Here is a 20,182-nt window from a genome sequence, read left to right as displayed (position 1 = left end):
TTTGTGCAACTAGAAATATTTAATTCCTATAATTATGATTAAACATTGCTTGACAGAGTTTTAAACTTAAGTGTTTGGCAGTTGTTTACAAGTACATATCAGATTTAATCATTGTTGATTGTAAAACAGACCAAAGCCTTTGTATTTCATCTAGTACACAATGTTTTTTTTTTTTTTTTAAGATATTAGTCTTGTGTTGCAAAATTTTGTAAACACGTTCTGTTCGATTCTGTTCGATTACATTGGCTTCGAGTTCGTAAGACTGCAGTCGAACCCCGCAGTCCTTATTTATAATTGAAGACCATGGGAGGGTTTTTCTAGCATCATCTGTCATGCTCGTTTGAGTTTTGCATTTTTATTTCAGTGTGTACGTAGAACATGGACACACACTGGGTTTACGTCTGAGCAATGCTTCTGAGATAAAACGTCTACACGCTGTCTCTTAAATATTTCAATTTAATTTTATTTAAAATGGAGCTTTCTAAATGTATTTTGTGAAAACTATAAAACATTTTGTACAGTAAAATTGTGTCTTAAAGAAAGCCTTTTGCCTGTTCAATGCTGTGTCTTATACAGTGTCAATCTTTACTGAGCAAGTAGAGTAACATTTTTTTTGACATAATGCATCATAGCTGCAAATTTAAACAAATATAAATGCTGACAAATGCCAGTATGAGGGCTTGTAATGCACACACAACACTTCCAATTCCCACCAAGCAAAAGTTGTCCAGAAATAACAAACGTCTCTTGATGTATGGGCTGAACCAAGTCGACACAGACCACACAGCACAACACTGCTGCCCAATGAGAAAGGTCAAGCAATTCACCATTACTGGCTCTTGTTGTAGTAGAGTTACGATGCTATGAAAAAAATACAGAACCAATGAGGATGAGAGAGCAGAGAAGAGAGGAAAAAAAGTCATGGAATAAAGCAGTCAGTGCCTAGAGCGAGGCAAAGGAGCGATTGTGTGGCAGAGTGAGTTATTTTGCTTCACTTGCTGCCTCAGCAGGGGGGTTGTGTCTGTGTGGATTTGAGGGGGTGTGTTGGAGAGAAAGGGAGAGCATCTAAAAGGAAAAGATGTCCAGAAGAGTGAGGTCAGGTAACATTCACACAGCATGTAACAGCACCAAATATCTTGCTAAACTGATTAATTGAATTTACACGTCTCACTCAATATTTAATAGTCCCATCAGAACTTAGAGGATTGGAGGTTAATCAGATTTTTAAGAGGATTCTTTCCTTTCTGGTGGCTAATGCAATTTCTCTATTCATTTAATCCAGTTTATCACACAGACGGAGGGAGAACCGGCAGAGGAGGAACATTAATAATTACAGAGAGAGAATAAAAGAGAGATTCAAAATGCAAGAAAGACTGCAATTAGTGGAGGTCTAAATAATACACGGCTCCGAGATAAAAAGGTTTAAATGTAATTCTCGCTCGGAAACAAAGTGAGACAATATAAGTTCCTGGAAAAGTTCCTGAGAACTTTGTGCTCTTTGATCTGTTTTTTAATTAGACAACAATTCTGACCTGGAAAAATCTGAATTCCCACAGCAGCGAACAGAAGCTGACACTCTCCTGTTTAGTGTGCTCTGTGTGTGTGCTTTAAGCAAACACAAATTAACATTTCCCTCCTCATTGGAAATACAATACATAATAGTCAAGCTTTGTGCATTTTGGAAACTGTATTTGGCAGATAGGGTAACCTCATGTTTGCAGATACGTCTGTGTTATTAAAACAAAAGTGGCAGAGAGATATCCAATGTGGAAAAAATGTACTGTCCCACATTGTGTTACTTGAATAGTGCTGCGATGTGACGGCTGTTCAATAACAGCATCCATAAGACCTCAGCTAAAGCTGCTGTAGGAAAACAACTATGGCTTTGGATAGGAATCAATAGGACATGAGCGGCAGCTGCCAAAAGACACAATTATAAAAGCTTTATCCTCAACACTCGGCCCCACGGCTTCCTGTCTTTGCTGAAGGCCTAGTGAGGCTTTCAAGAAGTAGGTCTACTGAAATGTGCCAACAGCACTGAGTTTTTATCTTATGTTATTGTTGTAGATTTCATTAATATTAAATGGAAACAAAAAAATAAATGGCCTGATATGTAATACTGACATTTAAATACTTTATGATTTGTTATAAAACTTATAAAACAATAACATGCTACGTATAAACCATTACTGAGATTCAAGCAATAAGAAAGATTAAGAATAAGAAATTAAACAATGTCTGGGTTGTCCTAAGTACAGTGTACTGTTTTTTTTTTTTTTACTGTGGGTGAGGTGAGGGGGATGAGGGTGTCTAAATAGCCTCATATGAACATTTATTTTAAAAAATCCTCCTGAAGAGAGAACACGTCCTCAAGCTGATTTTTCCATGTATTGTGTTCAGAGGCTTAAATTAATCGATATTTCTTGTTACCCTAAATTACTTATTCATAGTTATTACAGAAGCATGTGTGACTAATCCTAACCCACAGTATTGTCTAACCACGTACAACCAACTTCACCTGAGGGAAGAACACTACCAAATCCACCGTCAATCAGGTATAGGAAGTTATATTTTAAATGTTTATTTTAATCTCGATTAAATTGCACAGCTACATGTATTATATATGTAAATTGAATGCGCATAAAGACGAGCCTTGGTTTAATGTGAGTACTGGGACCATGTACATAGAAATGTGAGAACCCTCATTGTTTATAATGTGCATAGAAGAAACTGACATTATAAAACTTTGTTGAGGGTTTTAAAACTTAAAAAAATAATCCGCTTTCTGAACTGACTAAACAAAAAGTGAATCAGCACCATGGTGACATGGAGACGTGGCAAGTGTAATAAACAACACAAACAAATGCCAAAATGAATTTGTTGTTCTTTAATCCTACCTTAAAAGCGTACCCTGAATATGCCAGCTCTTCGACAACAGCAACTTTTTTTTTTTTTATCTTAACAACTCAAGCTTTCGTTCACCTGTATAAGTGACCTGTGTATGTCATCTTTCTCTCTCTCTCATACACTGGATATAAGAGCACTCCATTCATGCATGAAACTGTCAGGTAACACTACCCATTCCCAACACGTGTTGCAGATGGTTACCAATACTGCCAGTTTTCACAGGCAAAATTATTCAAACTGGCATCAGCAGCAGACTGAGGAAAACAAAAATGAAACATTTAATTTCTCATGTTGTTTTTTCTCTGTTTCTCCATGTCACCATTTGACCTAATTTGTTCTTTTGGGCTTGTCATGGCAGAGCAGCTCATCCAGCAAACATGCCTGATGAGGTGTGAAGCCTGCACCCAAATCCAGCTTTCCTACCCTCTGCCCGTATCCCTGCTCAGCTCTCCAGCTTACTGGAAGTAGACGTCACTCACCGGCACAGTCTCAGGGTCAGAGGGAGGCATCCCTAGTGAACCTGAAATCTGTGAGGCAGACCAGAGATCAGTCATTTATAACATGCTCATTTTACATCCTCACAGTCTCACAGGTAGTCAACGTTCCCTTCAAAGCTGGTGTTGAGACGCGGTAAAGTATAAAAAATGAAGAGCATATGTTTTATACTTTGTATTTCTTTTCTTTTATTTACCTTAACAAAAGCACATTTCATTGCATTATCCAAGAAAATATTTGACTTTACTATTGTACATAGTGGAGCTAGTTAGGAGTGGCCACTTATGTTTGTACAGTACGCTCGGAGCTAGGGGGAAACAGCTAAATTATTTAATGTTTGCCATGAGTGAGAGTCTGTGAAGACAAAAAAAATTATTACACTTTACTTGTAAGCGAAATCCCCAGAGAATGGGCAACAACAAAAAACAAACAAATGTACAACATCTTAAATAAGCCTTCCATCTTTGATTTTAATTGGGTTAAGTAATAGTCAATCTGCCAATCATATACCTTCATATAACATTTTGAAAATACCATAGGGCTCACATTATTTTCAACTTACATTGGAAAAAAGCAAACTGTCAGAGAAAAACACAGAGTGTACTTTAGGTTTATATAAAAAAGAAAATATAAAATATAGGATGAAATGTGTCCGTTATGAGATGAGGTACTGGGGATGTTTAGATCTTCACCCCTGGCTGGGACAGTTGACAGGTGGTAATGTCTGGCAGGGTTATCGAGGTTGACATAACGTGGGCGAGGGAACAACCTGGTCGCCACGGTAAAGAGGACAACGCCGCGGCGTTCCAGGTGTTGGTTGCCCATGGCTACTGTGTGGGAGCGCTAGAAGTCCAGGTGTTTGTTGCCGGAAGTGCCAGTGCCACAGCCCGAAGCCACCATGACCGCTCCGGCCAGCTCCCCCCTGCTCACACGACTCACCGTTTCAGACAAGTCTGGAGGCAAATGCAGTCTCTACAGAAACCAGAGAGAGAGAGAGAGAGAGAGAGAGAGAGAGAGAGAGAGAGAGAGAGAGAGAGAGGGGAACACAGAGGGAGGAAGGGAGGGGGGCAGAGTATTAGATCAGCTTGTATGGAGAAAAAAAGAAAACATTACAGTGGATCAACATACAGTAGATGGTACACTTCAGTGATGTTTATTCACAGAGAGCCATGTTGGGTTGAAATTGCATTAGTTGCTTCAGCACTCCCCTCAGAACTAGCAACATACAGTAAACCTGCTAGCGTGCTGCTAAATGCTTCAGAGAGCTTTAGGTCTGTTACAGCTGACAGGGAATGTGTGTGTTTTGAGAAGTTGTGTATGGGACACAACAGCAGGCATTTATGAGGTGAGGTAAAAGAAAGTGTGTGTTCAGACACAAATGTGAATGCAAAATCTGGATGTGTTTGCACTTGTGTTGATTTGCTGAGTTAGTAACACAAATGATTATGTTCAGCTAATACCAGAGTCATTAGAATCAAGACCTTTAGCTGTTTCATAGCTTATCTATGGAGCAGCCCTGTGCCAACTCAAAGCACAAAGACGCTAAGAGGTTAATGAGGGCCACTCATGTAAAGCCCCCTAACACCAACACGCTAACTACTATAAAGCTTAAGAGGGGCTACACTGCCCTGGTCTCGCCACAAGCGGCTAGAAAGGCCGCCAATGGCACTCCATGAACAGTCTTAAAGAGGTGCTGAGAGCGTGAGAGGAGGTGAAGTATCTCCAAGTGAGTCAAGTGTGAGCCCAACAATGGTGTTGAGTAGCATGTCGCTCGAGTGTCTATCGAGGAAGTTAAATCAGAATACAAGCATCCCGGGTACAAGAGAAGTTAAACCCTGTAATTTGTCCCTGAAAGAATCTGCCATGACATATGACACCCACTGGTCAAAGCCTGTGCTATAAACCCCACCTCAGCCCTCAACACCTTCCCTGCCCGCCACATCCTTACCCCCTCCAGACATGGAACTTTAGGAGAGCCCTTCCACTCCCACAGATACTTATCTTTTTCTTAATGACTAGGTGCTTGGGTACAGGGTTTAACAGCGTCATTACTAAGAGATAATTCAGGACTACTTCCACCCTTTGCTTAATACCATTGTTTTTAAGGAGCATTGAAACTTCTCAGTCTGAATCGCAAAATGTTCATGTCTGATATGAAGCCTTGTGCTCCGGCTACTGTCGCTAACAGGTCAGAGACGCGTCAAGTGGTCTCTTTTCTGTTCAACACATTGCCTTTGTGTGAGTGTCAGAAGTCCGTTTATCAAGCAAGTAGAGGAAACAAGAGGAGTAGTCTTCATGCAGCCCTTTTTTACCTGGGGCAGGTGAGCTCTGAGACATTGTGAAGGACCTATAATTTAATGTCAGATGGTAAAGGTAAGGTTACAAAGGACATCTAGAAGCACGGACGGAAAATCCTACTGCGAGAAAAGACAAGACACACATAATGAGCATAGAATAACTCTTGTGACACCACAAGAAGAATGATCACGTTGGAAGAAACATGATAAATTAGTTAAACTTCTTTTTGTATAACTCTTTCTCTGACTCCCTCTCCCTCTCTCTCACACACACACACACACACACACACACACACACACACACACACACACACATATATTGGCCTTGAGGGGGCCTCCAGAAGCTCCAGCTTCCACCCCTGCCAAACCTCACCTGTGTAACCTTTCGTGTCTTCAGCTCACTCGAGTGTGATTGAAAAAGAAAAACAATGCATTGATCAAGCCTGGACTCAGTCCTGCTTAGTGCACTGCAGCGGAAACGCGGTAGAGAGAGGGGTAGGAGAAAAATCAATCACATATACATCACCCTCAGTGGGTGAGTAAAAAAAAAAGACATCACACCGTTGTCTGGCTGTCACGCACCCACGGGCCTGGCTATACAGTGTCTGTTTGGCTCCGAGCTCTGTGAACACACTGAGCATGTGCAGAGCGAAGGTCAAAGCAATCCAGAAGTGCAGCTCAGCTCCTCTAACCTTTGAGTTCAGGGGCATATGGGAACAATCAATGCTAACATCAAAGTTGGAGGGAGGAGCAGACATAACCAATCGATCTAACACAGAGGGAAGAGGGAGCCTAGTAACAGTCAGCAACCACCCAGCACATTATTGACAGCCAATATTAGGGCTGATAACTTTTATTGGTTATCAGGCCCATGAAAACTTACTTTACATTCAGTTCCACGTCAAATAAACTACTTTCATATCACTGCTAATGCAGGTTAACTGGATGAGGACAATCCAAGAAAAATATTTAAATTCTTTTTCAACCCCAATTTTGAAATTTACACCCAAATATGTGATGGCAGCCAAGTGCTGGGCTACCATCAACATTTGCATTGACACCAAATGAATAGAGGTCAGTGTCGGACTCAGACAGACATAACCAGGGAGGCTCTAAGTCTGCTTCCCTACGACCTGCACACTCCATGATGTAAACAAGGACATCCGGAAAACCCTCAGAGGCATAGTGGGGTGGATGTGTGTGTGAAGTCTTTCTCTGCTGCCTGGCAACCTTCACGAGGGTGGAGAAAGAGGAAAAAAATAAGAGAGGTGGGGGTGTTGGATGGGAGTGGACGGCGGGAAAATAGACCATTGGCTGTGGTGCATTGGTGTGTGTGTGTGTGTGTGGGGGGGGGGGGGGGTGTTGAAAATGGATGTGTGCCACAATGTTAGTGTGAGTATGTGTGTGAGAGTGCGTTTGAGTTGTGATGTTAGTGTTCCCTCCCTGGTGGCGGGCAGGGGTAAAGATCTGTGGTTCAGCTCCGCTCCACAGCCAGAGGGGCTGGGGACATGCTGGCAACAGGGTGAGGGGTGACAAAGCTCCAAACGACCGCTAAGCACTTGAAATGAGCCCTGAGGGCCGGCCCACAGACTAGCTTTGCCTAAGAGGGTTACTAATATCACCCCACAATGGACAATTCCCTTCAGCTTACTAAACACCGCAAAGAAACGGTTCTTAAGGAATATGGCGTTTCATGCTGCTCGTAACCGGTTGTTCCCAATCTCCACATACACCAGTGGTTGTTTGTTGATATCACATCAGTGTATTATGGCTAGTTTTTAAGGTTTGTATCATGTTATGGTTCTGAGTATAAGAATGTTATGTAAGTGCATTATATTCCAAGATACAAACGGACCACTTTTTCCAACTGGAGCTTAAACAGGACCTACTCACACAAAGCAGCACCATCAAAGGCATTCCACTGGTGGTAACGGCTTGCTAATGACTGGAGTATTAGGTGCTAATTTAACGAGTCATTTCTTCCATAGAGTTTTAGCCACACTTTCAAATGGCCCGTGTCAATGTACAGCTTAGAACTATGGGAAACCCAACACCTTGTTGGAACATTTGACGACCGGTCTGGCTGTTCCAATCAGATTAGCCAATGTTGTAACATGCTCATGGAAGCGACATGATATTTACCATAAACACCTACTTAACACAATTATTGTTGTCATTTGGTCAGCATATTATACGCTCTATCAAGTCAGTGAAATGAGAGAAACCTAACTTTGTATCACTAAGTTGAAGTCATTACAATCACAGAGGAAATGTCAATAAAGCAATCTGGCTATATGCTGTGAATGCATGAATAAGAAATTCCAGTTATCGTATTGTTGCAGAACACACTATATTAAAAAAAAATACAGTTTGAATGGATTTATATACCACAAGTCCAGTATTCATGGACAGTGGTCACATTAGAGGTGATACCTTTTGCCAATTCAATTTCCCTGAGCAGCACAGCTGCAGTGCAGCCACTGTAAACTAATGTGTATGTCTGTCCATGACAACAGGTCAATGTCCTCCATTTCCAGTCCCATTTCTACAACCAGCCAAGGGTCAAAATGGTAGCAGAATGAAATTGGTAGAAATTTCCCAGACTTGCTGGTCTATCCAGTCACTAAACTAAGCTAAATCACCTCCCAGTGCCGTAATCCCTCACACCTCTAAAGTTACACTGCGTTGTGTGGGAAATCATTTGCTGAACCTATAGGAACTAGTTCTAACTTATGCACAGCAAAATCCACATAATGAAGTTATGTGCTTTTCTATTGGAGAAGCAAACTATCATCGCATTTAGGTGGAAAACTTCACACAATACTTCCGCTACCTTACCAGAAAAAATGCAGAAACAACCCAGCATAAATCCCATCACTTTGGTAATTCTAGCCCACCTGCACCTAACAAAAGCTGAGAAGAAGCTCTTCCTTCCTCTTCTTTTGTGGTAACAAAGAGTGCAACACGATCCCTGACCTTGCCCTAACAATAACCTGTTGACTAGGGACGTTTTTATCCCTCAGACTTAGTCATTTTTAGTGTTTAAATGATGTTCTTTCATTTATCTTCCTCATTGTTTCACACAAATGTGATTATTCTTTTGTCAAATAAATGCTAATACATTTATTTTTTTGTCACGGCATTTTTGGACCATCACCCTGCATCCCTCAGCATCAGCTGAATTCGTCAAGTATAACATTTGACATAACATGTAAGGATTGGGTACATTTTCCAACTACACTATCCTGCTGACATGCAAATAATGTAAACGTAAATGTTTAAATCAGTAAAGGACGGGCATAAGGAAAGAGTATAAGAGTGACAGGAGAAGAACGACACAAATGTAAACTACACTGGAGCTCATCTCGAGTTTCTTTTTGGTAATTGGGTGATGGTCACCTGCTCGCCATGTCACCTACTGCCTGATCCAGGATAATCTGAGAGGCAAGCTTACAGACAGTCAGGCGGACTGACAGACAGATACAGGCTCCTCATCTCTTCTGCTTCATGGCTAATGCATCTGACAGAGTAGGCAGCAGGCAGGCAGAAGGATGAGTAAGCATTCTGAGTGTAATTATATTCCCAAACACTGGAAGAATAGGAGGGGACTAATAACTGACTGAATTCCATTATTAAGTGAGCATGTCCAAACAGGAAATTGATTAGCTGACAATATTTCAAGGTTTTTTAATACCTAATGGAATGTTTATTCATGTTAATAGCTAGCTCCTCACTTACCCTTCACGCTCCACAGACTGATCTAAAACAGCATTGGATAGTATCTGTCATGTTACTAAACATGACATGCATGGGAATCAGTTAGCTCCGCGATGCTTCTGAATAACCAAATGGACAAACAAGGGCCAAAGTGTAACTGCGCTGTAACACAACAACTTGACTTGTTATCTCCGTCGTCATCATCTTCAACTGAACCCTCCTCTGGGGGCCTCTGCGCAGGCCTGTCAAAAGCTTTGACAAGGGAAGCAGCGTGGGGCCATTTTGTCTCTTTTCAGTTCGGTTTTGCTTCTCTTTGGAGGGCAGTGTTGGTATGGACCGTGGGCGTTGTAGGGTGAGGAGGCGAGGGCACGTTGACCCCGGTGGTGGTGGGTAGTAAGGGGGGGGTTAGTTGGTGTTATGGACTTGGGCACAGTCAGGAAGTGCTGGTCCGCCCTGGAGTGACATGGTGCCTGGGGAGAAAGGGAGGGGGATGTAGGGCATAGAGTACAAACATGTCTAAGTGCTGCCTTCACTACAGATAGGCCCATTGCAAAGAGCGCGGCTGCATGGGTTATGACAGCATATCTGGGGGACCTCTTGTGCCCTCCGCCCCTCAAACACACATTTTACGCCTCAAGCCATGACTCTGATATATACGTCCTCAGGTGAAAACATCACTGACACTTTTGGTAAAAGCAGGTTTTCTAGTGCTACATATATGCCCTTCTATAATAATCACACTTGGGAGAAAATGTCTACATATCAATTTATTTCATCTCAAAAACAGCACAAGGCTATAGCTTAACCCACTATTCAACTTTCTATAGGCATTGTAGCCCATTTCCTCATTATAATGAAGTTTTTAGGCCACTTTGAGTGTTGAGTGGTTTTTTAATAAAATTATCATACCACTGCACAGAACAGTTTGAGAAATCAACTGACTATAAATATTTAAACAATGTATGTAATGGTTTAAAGGAATAGTTTGACATTTTGAGACATACTGTACGCTTACTTGCAGAGTTAGATGAGAAGATGGACACCATCTCATATCTGTCCTTTAAATATGAAGCTGGATCAGGCAGACAGTTAGCTTAGCGTAGCATAAAGACTGGAAACTGGTGGAAGGAGCTGGCCTGGCTCTGTCCAAGGGTAACAAAATCTGCCTACCTACTTTTAAAGCTAACTACTTGACACTTTATATATTGTTTGTTTAATCCATTCAAAAACAAAGTGTAAAAACAACACATTTTGGTTTTTAGATGGATTTTGGGCAAAAAGAGTCTCCGCCGCTGGTTGCCTGGCAACCTTACCGCAACGACATGATAAAAAAACAAATAAGCGTATTTACCAAAATGTCGAAATTTTCCTTTTAGATCACTGTCCTAACTGGCTCTGTCACTGCTTTAGTCACCAAAAATAAAAGCCAGAGCATTACCAAGGATATTTTGACATGTATTATTCATTATTTTATCGTGTTGCACTCAGTCTACAAGTGCATACAACCATGTACAAAAGCAGACAGCCACACACTGCCACTTGCCTATGCATGTGTCACACAGAGGTATTTACAACATGAGTGCACAAAGCCGGCCAGTACAACTAGGGTTTCCTGAACCCAGCCTGTCTTCCAACAGAACACCTTATTTCTCCTGTTGTCTCCTTTTTTGCACTGTGATGGAGTTCAGGCAGTTTACAGGCATAACATTTGGCAAAGCGAAAGGTCGTCTGGAGGTTACTGTGTCAGCCTGGGTAAGTGGCTGACCCCTTAGCAGGAGTGGGGGCGACCACACTCACTGAGGAATAGTTTGTTGTTGTGTGAGCAAAAGACAAGTATGGAATAGGGCGGACAGAAGGGCGAGGATGACAACACATTATCTGGCATTTGAAATATTTCCAAGATCAACATGATGACGTTAAAGCTCTCCACAAGTCTGTGAACCTCATCTCCAACCACCTACTTACTAGTACTAATCTTGGACAGTTTTATGACATTGTAAGGCACAAGACCCAAACTGAGAAGAACATAGCAAAAAAAATAAAAAATACAAACTGTTTTCTGCTGGCTTGGTGCCACAATGAGCAGCGCAAAATAGCATATAGTATATACTCTGTTTACTCATCAGTAAAGGAGATTGACCATAGAGCAGAAGAGGTGCAGTTGTGTTTAAGCATCACTGATAAATTATTTTACATTCAGGATCATATACTCAAGTTCAACAGCTTGAAATCTACAGGAACTATTCAAGCAATCACATGGAACACACATACATCTAGGATGCAGATACGAACCGGCATTCATGGAGCAAATGTCTCTGAGGATTTCTACATCATCCCTCAGCAAAAAATAGAAGAAAGTAAACAGAAGAATATTGAAGAGAAAGAAGTGACTACACCTTCTCTGTAACTCAAGATTAATCAGAAACTTTATTTTCATGTCTATGAGAAATGAAGGGGACAGTAAATGAACAACGCAAAAGCAATTGATGTTGACCTGTTATGTGAGTATACCTAAGAAAACCGTCTATTAAAACACTTGTTTAAGATAAATGTGCTGATGTGTTTGTAATACTTTTGATGTCATTGTGGTTGTACGTATGCGTGAGAGTTTGTGTGTATGTTTGCATGCATCCGTGTCTGTTAGTCTGCCCGGATGAATAAAGGGGGGTGGGTATAATCCATCACCAGTTGATAGTCCTCACAAAAAAAGGAGCCCTTTTTGCTGAGAGGACAGCCCTTGTGTGGACAAAGACCACCATACTGGGGACTTCATAGGACCCAGCTGAAAAGGTGTTGCCCAGAGTAACCCCATTCACATTAACAGGCATGCTGGCCAAAGCCAGTCATTACTGCTGACTTGGACCAGCCGGGCCACACATAGACCAGCCTAGAGCCTCTAAGGCCATTCACTCCACATCAGCCCACAGGCAAATGGCCTGAACTCTGCCACTGGGGAGCATCTAGAATTGTTACCATTCTATTGGACTGTCTGTCTTGAAAGCTTCAATATATGCAACCTTTGAATAAATTTATAAAAAGCATGAATATACAGTTTTAAAGGGAAAGAGTCTTTGCCTATTCATTAAAATGTGGCAAGAATGTGGCAATGTCAAAATAATAACTGACAATTTATAATTGCTTCAGTATCTAGTTAATCTGGGCTTTTAACTAAAAAAAGCTGTTCCAATATGTTATCTCAGGTAATAAACAATAGTAGCTAGGGAACTTCATTTAGACTTTTAATTATAATTAAGATGAGACACATAAGAAAGTGTGGTGTTACAGAATAATACAGTTGCAACAACTATTTTCCCATGGACAGCCAACAGCTGTGTGACCAACAGTGACTAATAGTGTTCCTGCAGACGTGCATCTCAACTAACAACTTTCCAGAGTACTAAGAACTTTCCAACTTCTTGCATTTTGTAAAATGAAAATGTCTTGGAGTAAAAAAACAACATAACATAAAAGAAATGAGTTTGATTAAGAACAGAACAAATACAAAAGTACTGGAAAACATTATACGACATTTCTTATGAGATGTTTTATATTTAGTCTTGCAAAGGGCTCAGGTATTTACAGCCACTCGTCCTCAGTCTACCACTGTTATTTGTGACACTGTAAGGGTCACCTCTTTCACAGTTACACAGTGAAATTATATGAGAACACAGCTGATGTGCTCCCAGTGGACTGGAATCCCTGGGGGCTGAAATGCTTGGTTCCACTAATCCACTGAACTCACTGGAAAACCCAAATCTGACCTATTCTCTGTCTCCACTCTGATGCAACTTGCAGTACAACAGAAAAAAGCATGCAGAGAGCAAAAGCCGAGCCAAGAGGGACAAAATACTAAGCAGAAATGTTGAAACTTCTTGGATAAAAATCTTCAATCTCAGTTCAATGTAGCTACTTAAACTTGACCTCAGTCTCCCACCCCCGCCTGCTCTCTTCCCCTATTTGTCCTCCATCCTCACCCCAACTCCACCTCTGCTCTTCTCTCCAGTATGCTCCCTGTGGGCAGGTGGTTGTGTAAATTTAGCCACAGCTAGGTGAGGTGCTTCCTGGGTAGACTGTTGGCAAAGCCACCTTTAGGGTGTTCAAGATGTCAAAGGGAATGAGACATCACCTTGGCTGCCCTGTCAAAAAATTCACCACCTTTCATTTCCCCCGTTACCTCTAGGTCATAGAAGCACTGTGGGTGACGGGGAATTCTTGTTTTGTGTTTTCTAATTTTGCCTGAAACACATTACCTAACCTAGAGCGCTGGCTGAGTGTTAATTGTGAAGCATTACTAAAGCCATTAAAACAGTGAGCCAGGGCCTGGGGAGGATGCATGGTAAAGTAAAAAAATCAGAGAGACAATGCTAAATGCATGTGATAACCTTCTTACAAATGACCCCTATAAGAGGAGGCACTACAGAGAATGTAGTTTTAAGAAAAGATAAAGTGGCATGAACAGAATTTACAGATACATTGTCAAATCATAATGAATTTGCAATTTGTACACATTAGTAAAAGGAGACCAAATACTCCATCCATGCAATGCAGACTTTTCGTCACAAAGTCTTTAATGAAACATAATATTTAATATCAAATGTCTGATGTAGACATTTGGTAAATGTCATAGTCCAGGTGTTTTATTAGAAACTCCTCTTTCACAACATCCTCATTTTATTCTGTTACTCTTTGGCCAATTTAGCATAGTATAATTTCCCCTAAATGTGTTTTAGAGTTGATTGGAAATGGAGGAATAATTAATATCAAAACAAAGTTTATCTGCAGGTAGCAAGCTGCAGTACCAGTTTGGTTAGTAAGGTGACTATCAATCGAAATAAATAGGCAATTCCTTTCCTAATTTTACAAAACTGCATCTGACAAAATGAACAGAATGGATGATTTTCAGTCCAAAAGTCACTCAAAAATGTTGCTCAAATGTTCTGTAATTACTGAGCCTTTCATTTTGTGGTAGAGTTTCTGGCAACAGTTTTAAAAGAAAAGTGGAAGCGTTTCTGTGGTTAGGTTTATTTGCCCAAAACCTTTGGAGTGCAATTATGTTCTATGAAGTAGAGTTTAAAATAAAAAAGTAAGAGTGAGCACAGAGATGGCTGGAGAGGGCTGTTGAGTTGAAAAGAATAACAAAATTGGAAAGCGTTCCAAATGTGACTATCAGCTTCTTCATTCTCCCCGATGTCAAGTTAGGCGTTTTGCTGGGAAATGGGCGGCCTGCCAAATTGGGGCCAAGTCAGAGTTGTCAGGGGATTACAGTTCTGCCTTGCTCACTGCAGGGGGTGCGGAGTGGGCCTCAATTACCCTGGAGCGGCGTGTTTGATTTGGCCCGGCACTTTTGGGGACAGACCAAAAGCTGAATAATGCACCATTAGCAACTCAAAATCCTGCCCTAAAATGAGTCCACTTATGCATCACATACAGTAATTGTGTGTCTATCAAAGGCTGGCAGGTCTACACCAATTACCCTGATAACAACAAAACAATCTATGCATAATATTATCTGCTGCACACCTGTGGGCAGCCTCAAACATCCAAGCTTCCCGGATTAAAACTTCTACATCTCATTCAGAGTATGTCATCAACACACTGCGGTGAAATGAAGTGTCAATTTTAGAGTGCTAAAAACGATGCAAGGTTGTTCTAAGATAATACGGGGGGAAAAGTAAGATGGTAGAACTGTTTGTATTTACAAATACGGGAGATGGCAGAAAGAGAGACTGTGAGAGAGGAGAGAGGGATGGAGAGAGAGAGAGAGAGAGAGAGAGAGAGAGAGAGAGAGAGAGAGAGAGAGAGAGAGAGAGAGAGAGAGAGAGAGAGAGGGAGATCCCCCTACTCTGGCTACAGTTGGAGCTGTGCAATTGAATTTCACAGGATATGAGGCAGCAAATGGCATGTAAAGGCTGACGCGTTAGACGGTTGCTGCCACACGGGCCAGACAGATAAGGGAGGTGTAAGTGAAATCATTAGGTAACTCTGTAGGACATCAGGGGCAGTTTGAGGTTGGCAGGGGGCTATGAGAGCCAGAGGTCCTCCTTGAGCTCCATTGAACACCCACTCAGCCTGATATACATGCACTTACAAACACACAGGGAAAATCACTTATACAAACACAAGCCGCAGAGACAGGCCAACAACTAAGCGCTGTTTATTTCCCTTTCTACCCATAAATACAAGCACATGAACACATGCAAGGATATGTGCGTGCACACACACACACACACACACACACACACACACACACACACACACACACACACACACACACACACACACACACACACACACCACTTCAAACTGCAGACGCCTCATTGAGGTATCAGCCCCTGTGATTGTGTTTGTCCACCTGGGTATGAAAGAGCCATTCTGGCCTGTGTGGAGGAACAGCAGTGTGGTATAGCTCAAGCCGGAGCCCAGCTAGGCTACGTCTGTCTCAGGCTCTCAGGGAGGGGAGCAGCCAAGTGTGGATGCACCTCATTACCTCACTCATCCACACACCAATTACCCCTAAATAAATACACCCAGCCCACAGGCAGCAACAATGACATCCAGCCTGAAAGGGAAGAAAGGACGCCGTTCAGAAAGCATTTGCACGCACAGAAAAGTGCTGTTGGATAATGATGAAAAAAAAGTACAGAGAAAAGAAGCAAAAAGAAGGACATGCGGGGGGCTCCAAGTCTTTTAAACCGCTCAAAGACGAGACGGAGAAAGAGAAAGAATGAAACAAACACCGAGCAAGCAGAGTGAAGTGATTCAGAAAATGATAATTTCTTGCTAAATTTCACCCAACACATCCGCAAGTGATTGTTGTGGCGGGGGAGGGGCAAAGTTTAATTGTTTTAATGCGTGCAGCCATGAGACAGCTCTGCCGCAGACTAAAATGGTGATCACTGTAGAGCCGACACATACTTTCATGTAAGACAGACCGCTTGGGGTAACGGTAACAGCAGTGTGTTCGAAGGCCAAAGAACATTAGCTAAAAAGAGAATGAACTTGCAGCCAAAGAGCTCGATCCCCAGAAAGGCCGACGAAATATGGCAGGCCGCATGACATGTGACAAGGAATACTCCGAAGGAATACAGTTTTTGGCCGCCCAAAATATGAGAAAACATTTTAAGCTGTTAGCAGTTAAAAGTCTCTGTTACTGGAGTGAGAAGGTGAGCGAAGGATGCAGAAAAGGTGTGTGGCAAAGAAAAGAAGACAGATGTGTTTTCAGGGAAGGGGGGCACAAGCGAGGAGTGGAAGCCAAGAGTTCCTTCATGCTCCCTCCCTCTCTCCCACCTCCCTCCATGTGGGATATTTCTGCATGAGTGACTCTGTCATACCTGGGGGACACAATGGTCTCTCTCTCTCTTCCTCTGTCTCTCTCTCTCTCTCTCCCCCCAGTTTCTTCCTCCCTCTCCTCTTGTATGTCTGTTCTGTGACTACGAAAGCCAAGCCTGGTTGGTCGTGTGGCACTGTGTTGCAAAAGAGCCTGAGGACTAAAGGAGCAAGTGACGGGCTGAATGAAATATTATCATCATTAGTAATATCTTGAAAAAAATAAAATGAATAAAAGTCCTTAACATGTCAACTTCTAAATCTCAATCACTGAGCAACTTGTACAGTAAGTGAACCACTTTTCTCATGGCACCTTAAGGCAAAAGAGATGATTCACTTCCTTCTCTGACACCTGAACAGTCAGGTGATGGGTGGAACTTTAAGTCACTGTGGGTGGTGTGTAAGGGGGGTGCATCAGAATAATTCCGGATAGGCTGCTCTCCAGTCACCAGGATGTACGAGCACATCCCAAACTTGAAAACAACCCACATGACCAGGGCCGACCGGTTCACCTGACCAGAGGCAGATTCCTGGTTAACAGAAACAACGGCTGGGAACGTGTCAGTTTTACACGCTGTTGATTCGGTGTAATAAACAGAAGATGATGGATGGAATGGAAGTGAAAGGAGCAGGTTTATTAGGATTCCTTCCTGATGGAGGGCTAATTGAGGGAGGGCACGCTGAGAATGTCAGGTGCCACTGGTAGGTGGAGTAGTGTTGACATGCTGTGGCAGCATAGCCAGGATTCCTGGTGTACAGCTCAACCCTCAGCTGGAATCAGACTGCATGGGAATCCCAGGCTCTTTCACATACAACACAAAAGGCAAGGCCTGTGAAGACCAACTGGTGTTTAACTAACACAGGTTCAGCTACTAAGACTGCCAGCTGGCCCTTAAAATAGAAGGGTTCCTTCACCCTTTCTCTCTTCTTCCTCTCTGCTTGACTTGGCCTGGAGGGTCCTTCTGTGAGCTCCAGTGTTTTTAATTTCCTGCACCCTACAACACCTACATGTGTTGTCAAACTCTGCAGCACCCTTCACACGCACTGACATACTGGGAACACATCATTGTCTTTAAGGTTTATGTTTCCTGTTTATTTTTTGATTAAGGTATTTAGGGTCTTTGGTGTTTTTTGCCCCCAACGTCTCCTCCCAGGCAGCGCGGCAATGGTTATGTTTAGGGTTAAGGTTAGGGTTAGCTGCCTGGAAGGCGCCGTTGGAGGCAAAAAGCACCATTGAGCGGTATTTAGGCGTGTTACAGCCATTACAATTATATGTGTTTAAATATGATATGGCAGCCATATAGGGGAGCTCTCCAGCACAGGTGCAGGTGATTGGCACTGGATGAGCATACAGTTTTTTAACATGTCATAGAACGTGTTGTGTCATGTAGAATATGCCCGTTGTTTGTTTCAGATGTTACAAGAGCGTAGTAATTATTGAGTGCACACGTCTAACTAGCTATTCCCAGTCTAGCAATCCCTCTGCGACTTTGAGTGGCAAAAGTCACCAACATGGTGCACATACACATTTGTATACATCAATGGAAGATGCCCAGGCAACCCCTGCATCTGAACCTCCTTGGTAGAAAGGTTTTCGTGACCTATGAGATTTCACACGCTACCTGTGCCTGAGAAGAATGTACAGGAAATATGCAGGATCCTCGAGTACACACCCAAGGATGCTTGATGATCTGTAAAAAACAGGAAATCAAGCAGCTTTTGTTTGTTTTCATGAACATGTCCTGTGGGCAGGATTCTGGCACGTCAGCCAGTTATGTCTTTTACACACAACAAATTGAAATGATTTTACTCACTCATGATGAACTCAGTGACGCGATTTGGAAATATAAACTTTCACTCACTAAAGGATTTTTGTTGTAGCTTTGAGACCATTGAGATATGGATAATACAAAAAAAAATGTTGTGCAAAAACCCTGTGACACCTTACCATGACTTATAATAATGCACATATAATGGATTTTTATGAATGCATTTTGCTAGAGCACATCCACATGTGTGCCAATGCAGAGGACTCAGAAAAAAGTTCAAACTAGTTCAGCTGTTGCCACAATAAAATGCAATATAATCAATCAATGCACTGTGTTGGTCAATCAAAGGAAACATTTTAGGTAAATTATTGCGTAACACGAATGGTGTAATACTACTGTTTACTTCGCAATTGCTAAGATAGAGGATGAAATGAGTTTTTTTTTCAGTCAGATTTGTGTGTCACGTCCCAAGCCATACAAGTTCTACAAAACATATGACTTTTACATCAACGCAACGCAAGATTGATCAGAATTCTTTACTGGTGGTCTGATGTACATAACATTAGTGGTGCTAATAAGAAAGATGGGAGACATCTCCAGAGACAGTCATTATTAAAGTGTTTGCTCTCCTCTACTTCCTCATGCAAATTACATTCTGTTTGCTTATGTATGAGCATATCAGGTGAATGACAATTTGTTATTGTTCTTCTCAACATACTGATCCGTTCAGGAGCATGACCTGTTGAGACAGGTATTGGTGAAGCTTGTTGTGTGAAAATTGGATTAGTATGCTGTCTGAAGTCTTAGGTGTTTGAACTGTCAGAACGCATATAAATAAAACATCCTACATAAAAATACTTACTATACTAATATTAATATCTTACTTCTTCCTTCTCCCAATGAGTGGGGGAATGTTTAAAATGTATGTTGAAAATACGCACGTAAGAAAACTGTAATAAGTATTTACAAGGCTGAGTTAGATAAACTACATAATTTTATCACTTTTAACACACATAAAAAGCATGCCATCTATCCACTCAAAGGAATATCTCTGAAAAAGATTGAAACATTACTGATTTTTTCATATACAGGGCTGTGCTAGGCACACTATGACATAACTCAGACAAGACTTACTGTAACATTGGAGTGAGGAGAATTCTGTATGGTGTCAAATAAAAAATGATTGGGTTTCAATGAGCCATATCACAATGTAATCTAAAAATTTGACATGATGGCCCAATCTCAGAATTAGCAGGACAAAAACAGCGCATCCCAGTTATATGGGCCATATACATTGGCAAACACACTTACTTCATCTGCCAAATCCCTAAATTAACACCTTTTTGGTGAGAAAGCTCTATTTGGAACACGTCACACAAACACCACAGCTGGCATTCAAGGGTAAAATTAATTACTTCAGATACATGTGCTTCCTCTCAAAGTGGCAGACTTATTTGCATTGAGGAACATTCAGCAGAAGTAATCGATGCACACACAAAATACGGCCACCCAATGACCCCAGCCCCGTCTCAAAGTCCCTCCCCATCCCCGAAGCCCTGGCGGCTCATCCATGCATGGAGGAACAAACACAGGTAGCGAGAGCAAATCAGACTGCAACAAAACAGAGAAACATGAATGGGAAGCATTACAATGATGGGCTGGATGCAGGAC

At 41.8% G+C, this 20,182-nt stretch overlaps 1 protein-coding gene across 3 annotated transcripts in view; it reads right to left on the bottom strand.

Moving 5' to 3' along the window:
- Positions 1-3,570: 3,570 nt before the first annotated feature.
- The window catches only part of elp4 (elongator acetyltransferase complex subunit 4), a 57,165-nt gene continuing 40,553 nt past the window's right edge, over positions 3,571-20,182 (bottom strand). The window contains exons 10-11 of one of the 3 annotated variants that reach the window (XM_035999409.1): positions 18,365-18,433; positions 3,571-4,374 (exon numbers count right to left, since the gene is read on the bottom strand). In XM_035999409.1, the coding sequence (XP_035855302.1) occupies positions 4,246-4,374; positions 18,365-18,433 (198 nt within the window). In that variant the 3' untranslated portion in view covers positions 3,571-4,245. Of the gene's footprint in view, positions 4,375-9,437; positions 9,887-18,364; positions 18,434-20,182 lie in introns of all 3 variants that reach the window. The other 2 variants (XR_004896859.1, XM_035999410.1) reach the window with 2 other exon arrangements.

This window comes from Sander lucioperca, chromosome 3, assembly GCF_008315115.2.
Source record: "Sander lucioperca isolate FBNREF2018 chromosome 3, SLUC_FBN_1.2, whole genome shotgun sequence".
Taxonomy (NCBI): Eukaryota; Metazoa; Chordata; class Actinopteri; order Perciformes; family Percidae; genus Sander; species Sander lucioperca.
The sequence above is the reverse complement of the archived record's forward strand: the minus strand, read 5'-3'. Positions and strand labels throughout refer to the sequence as shown.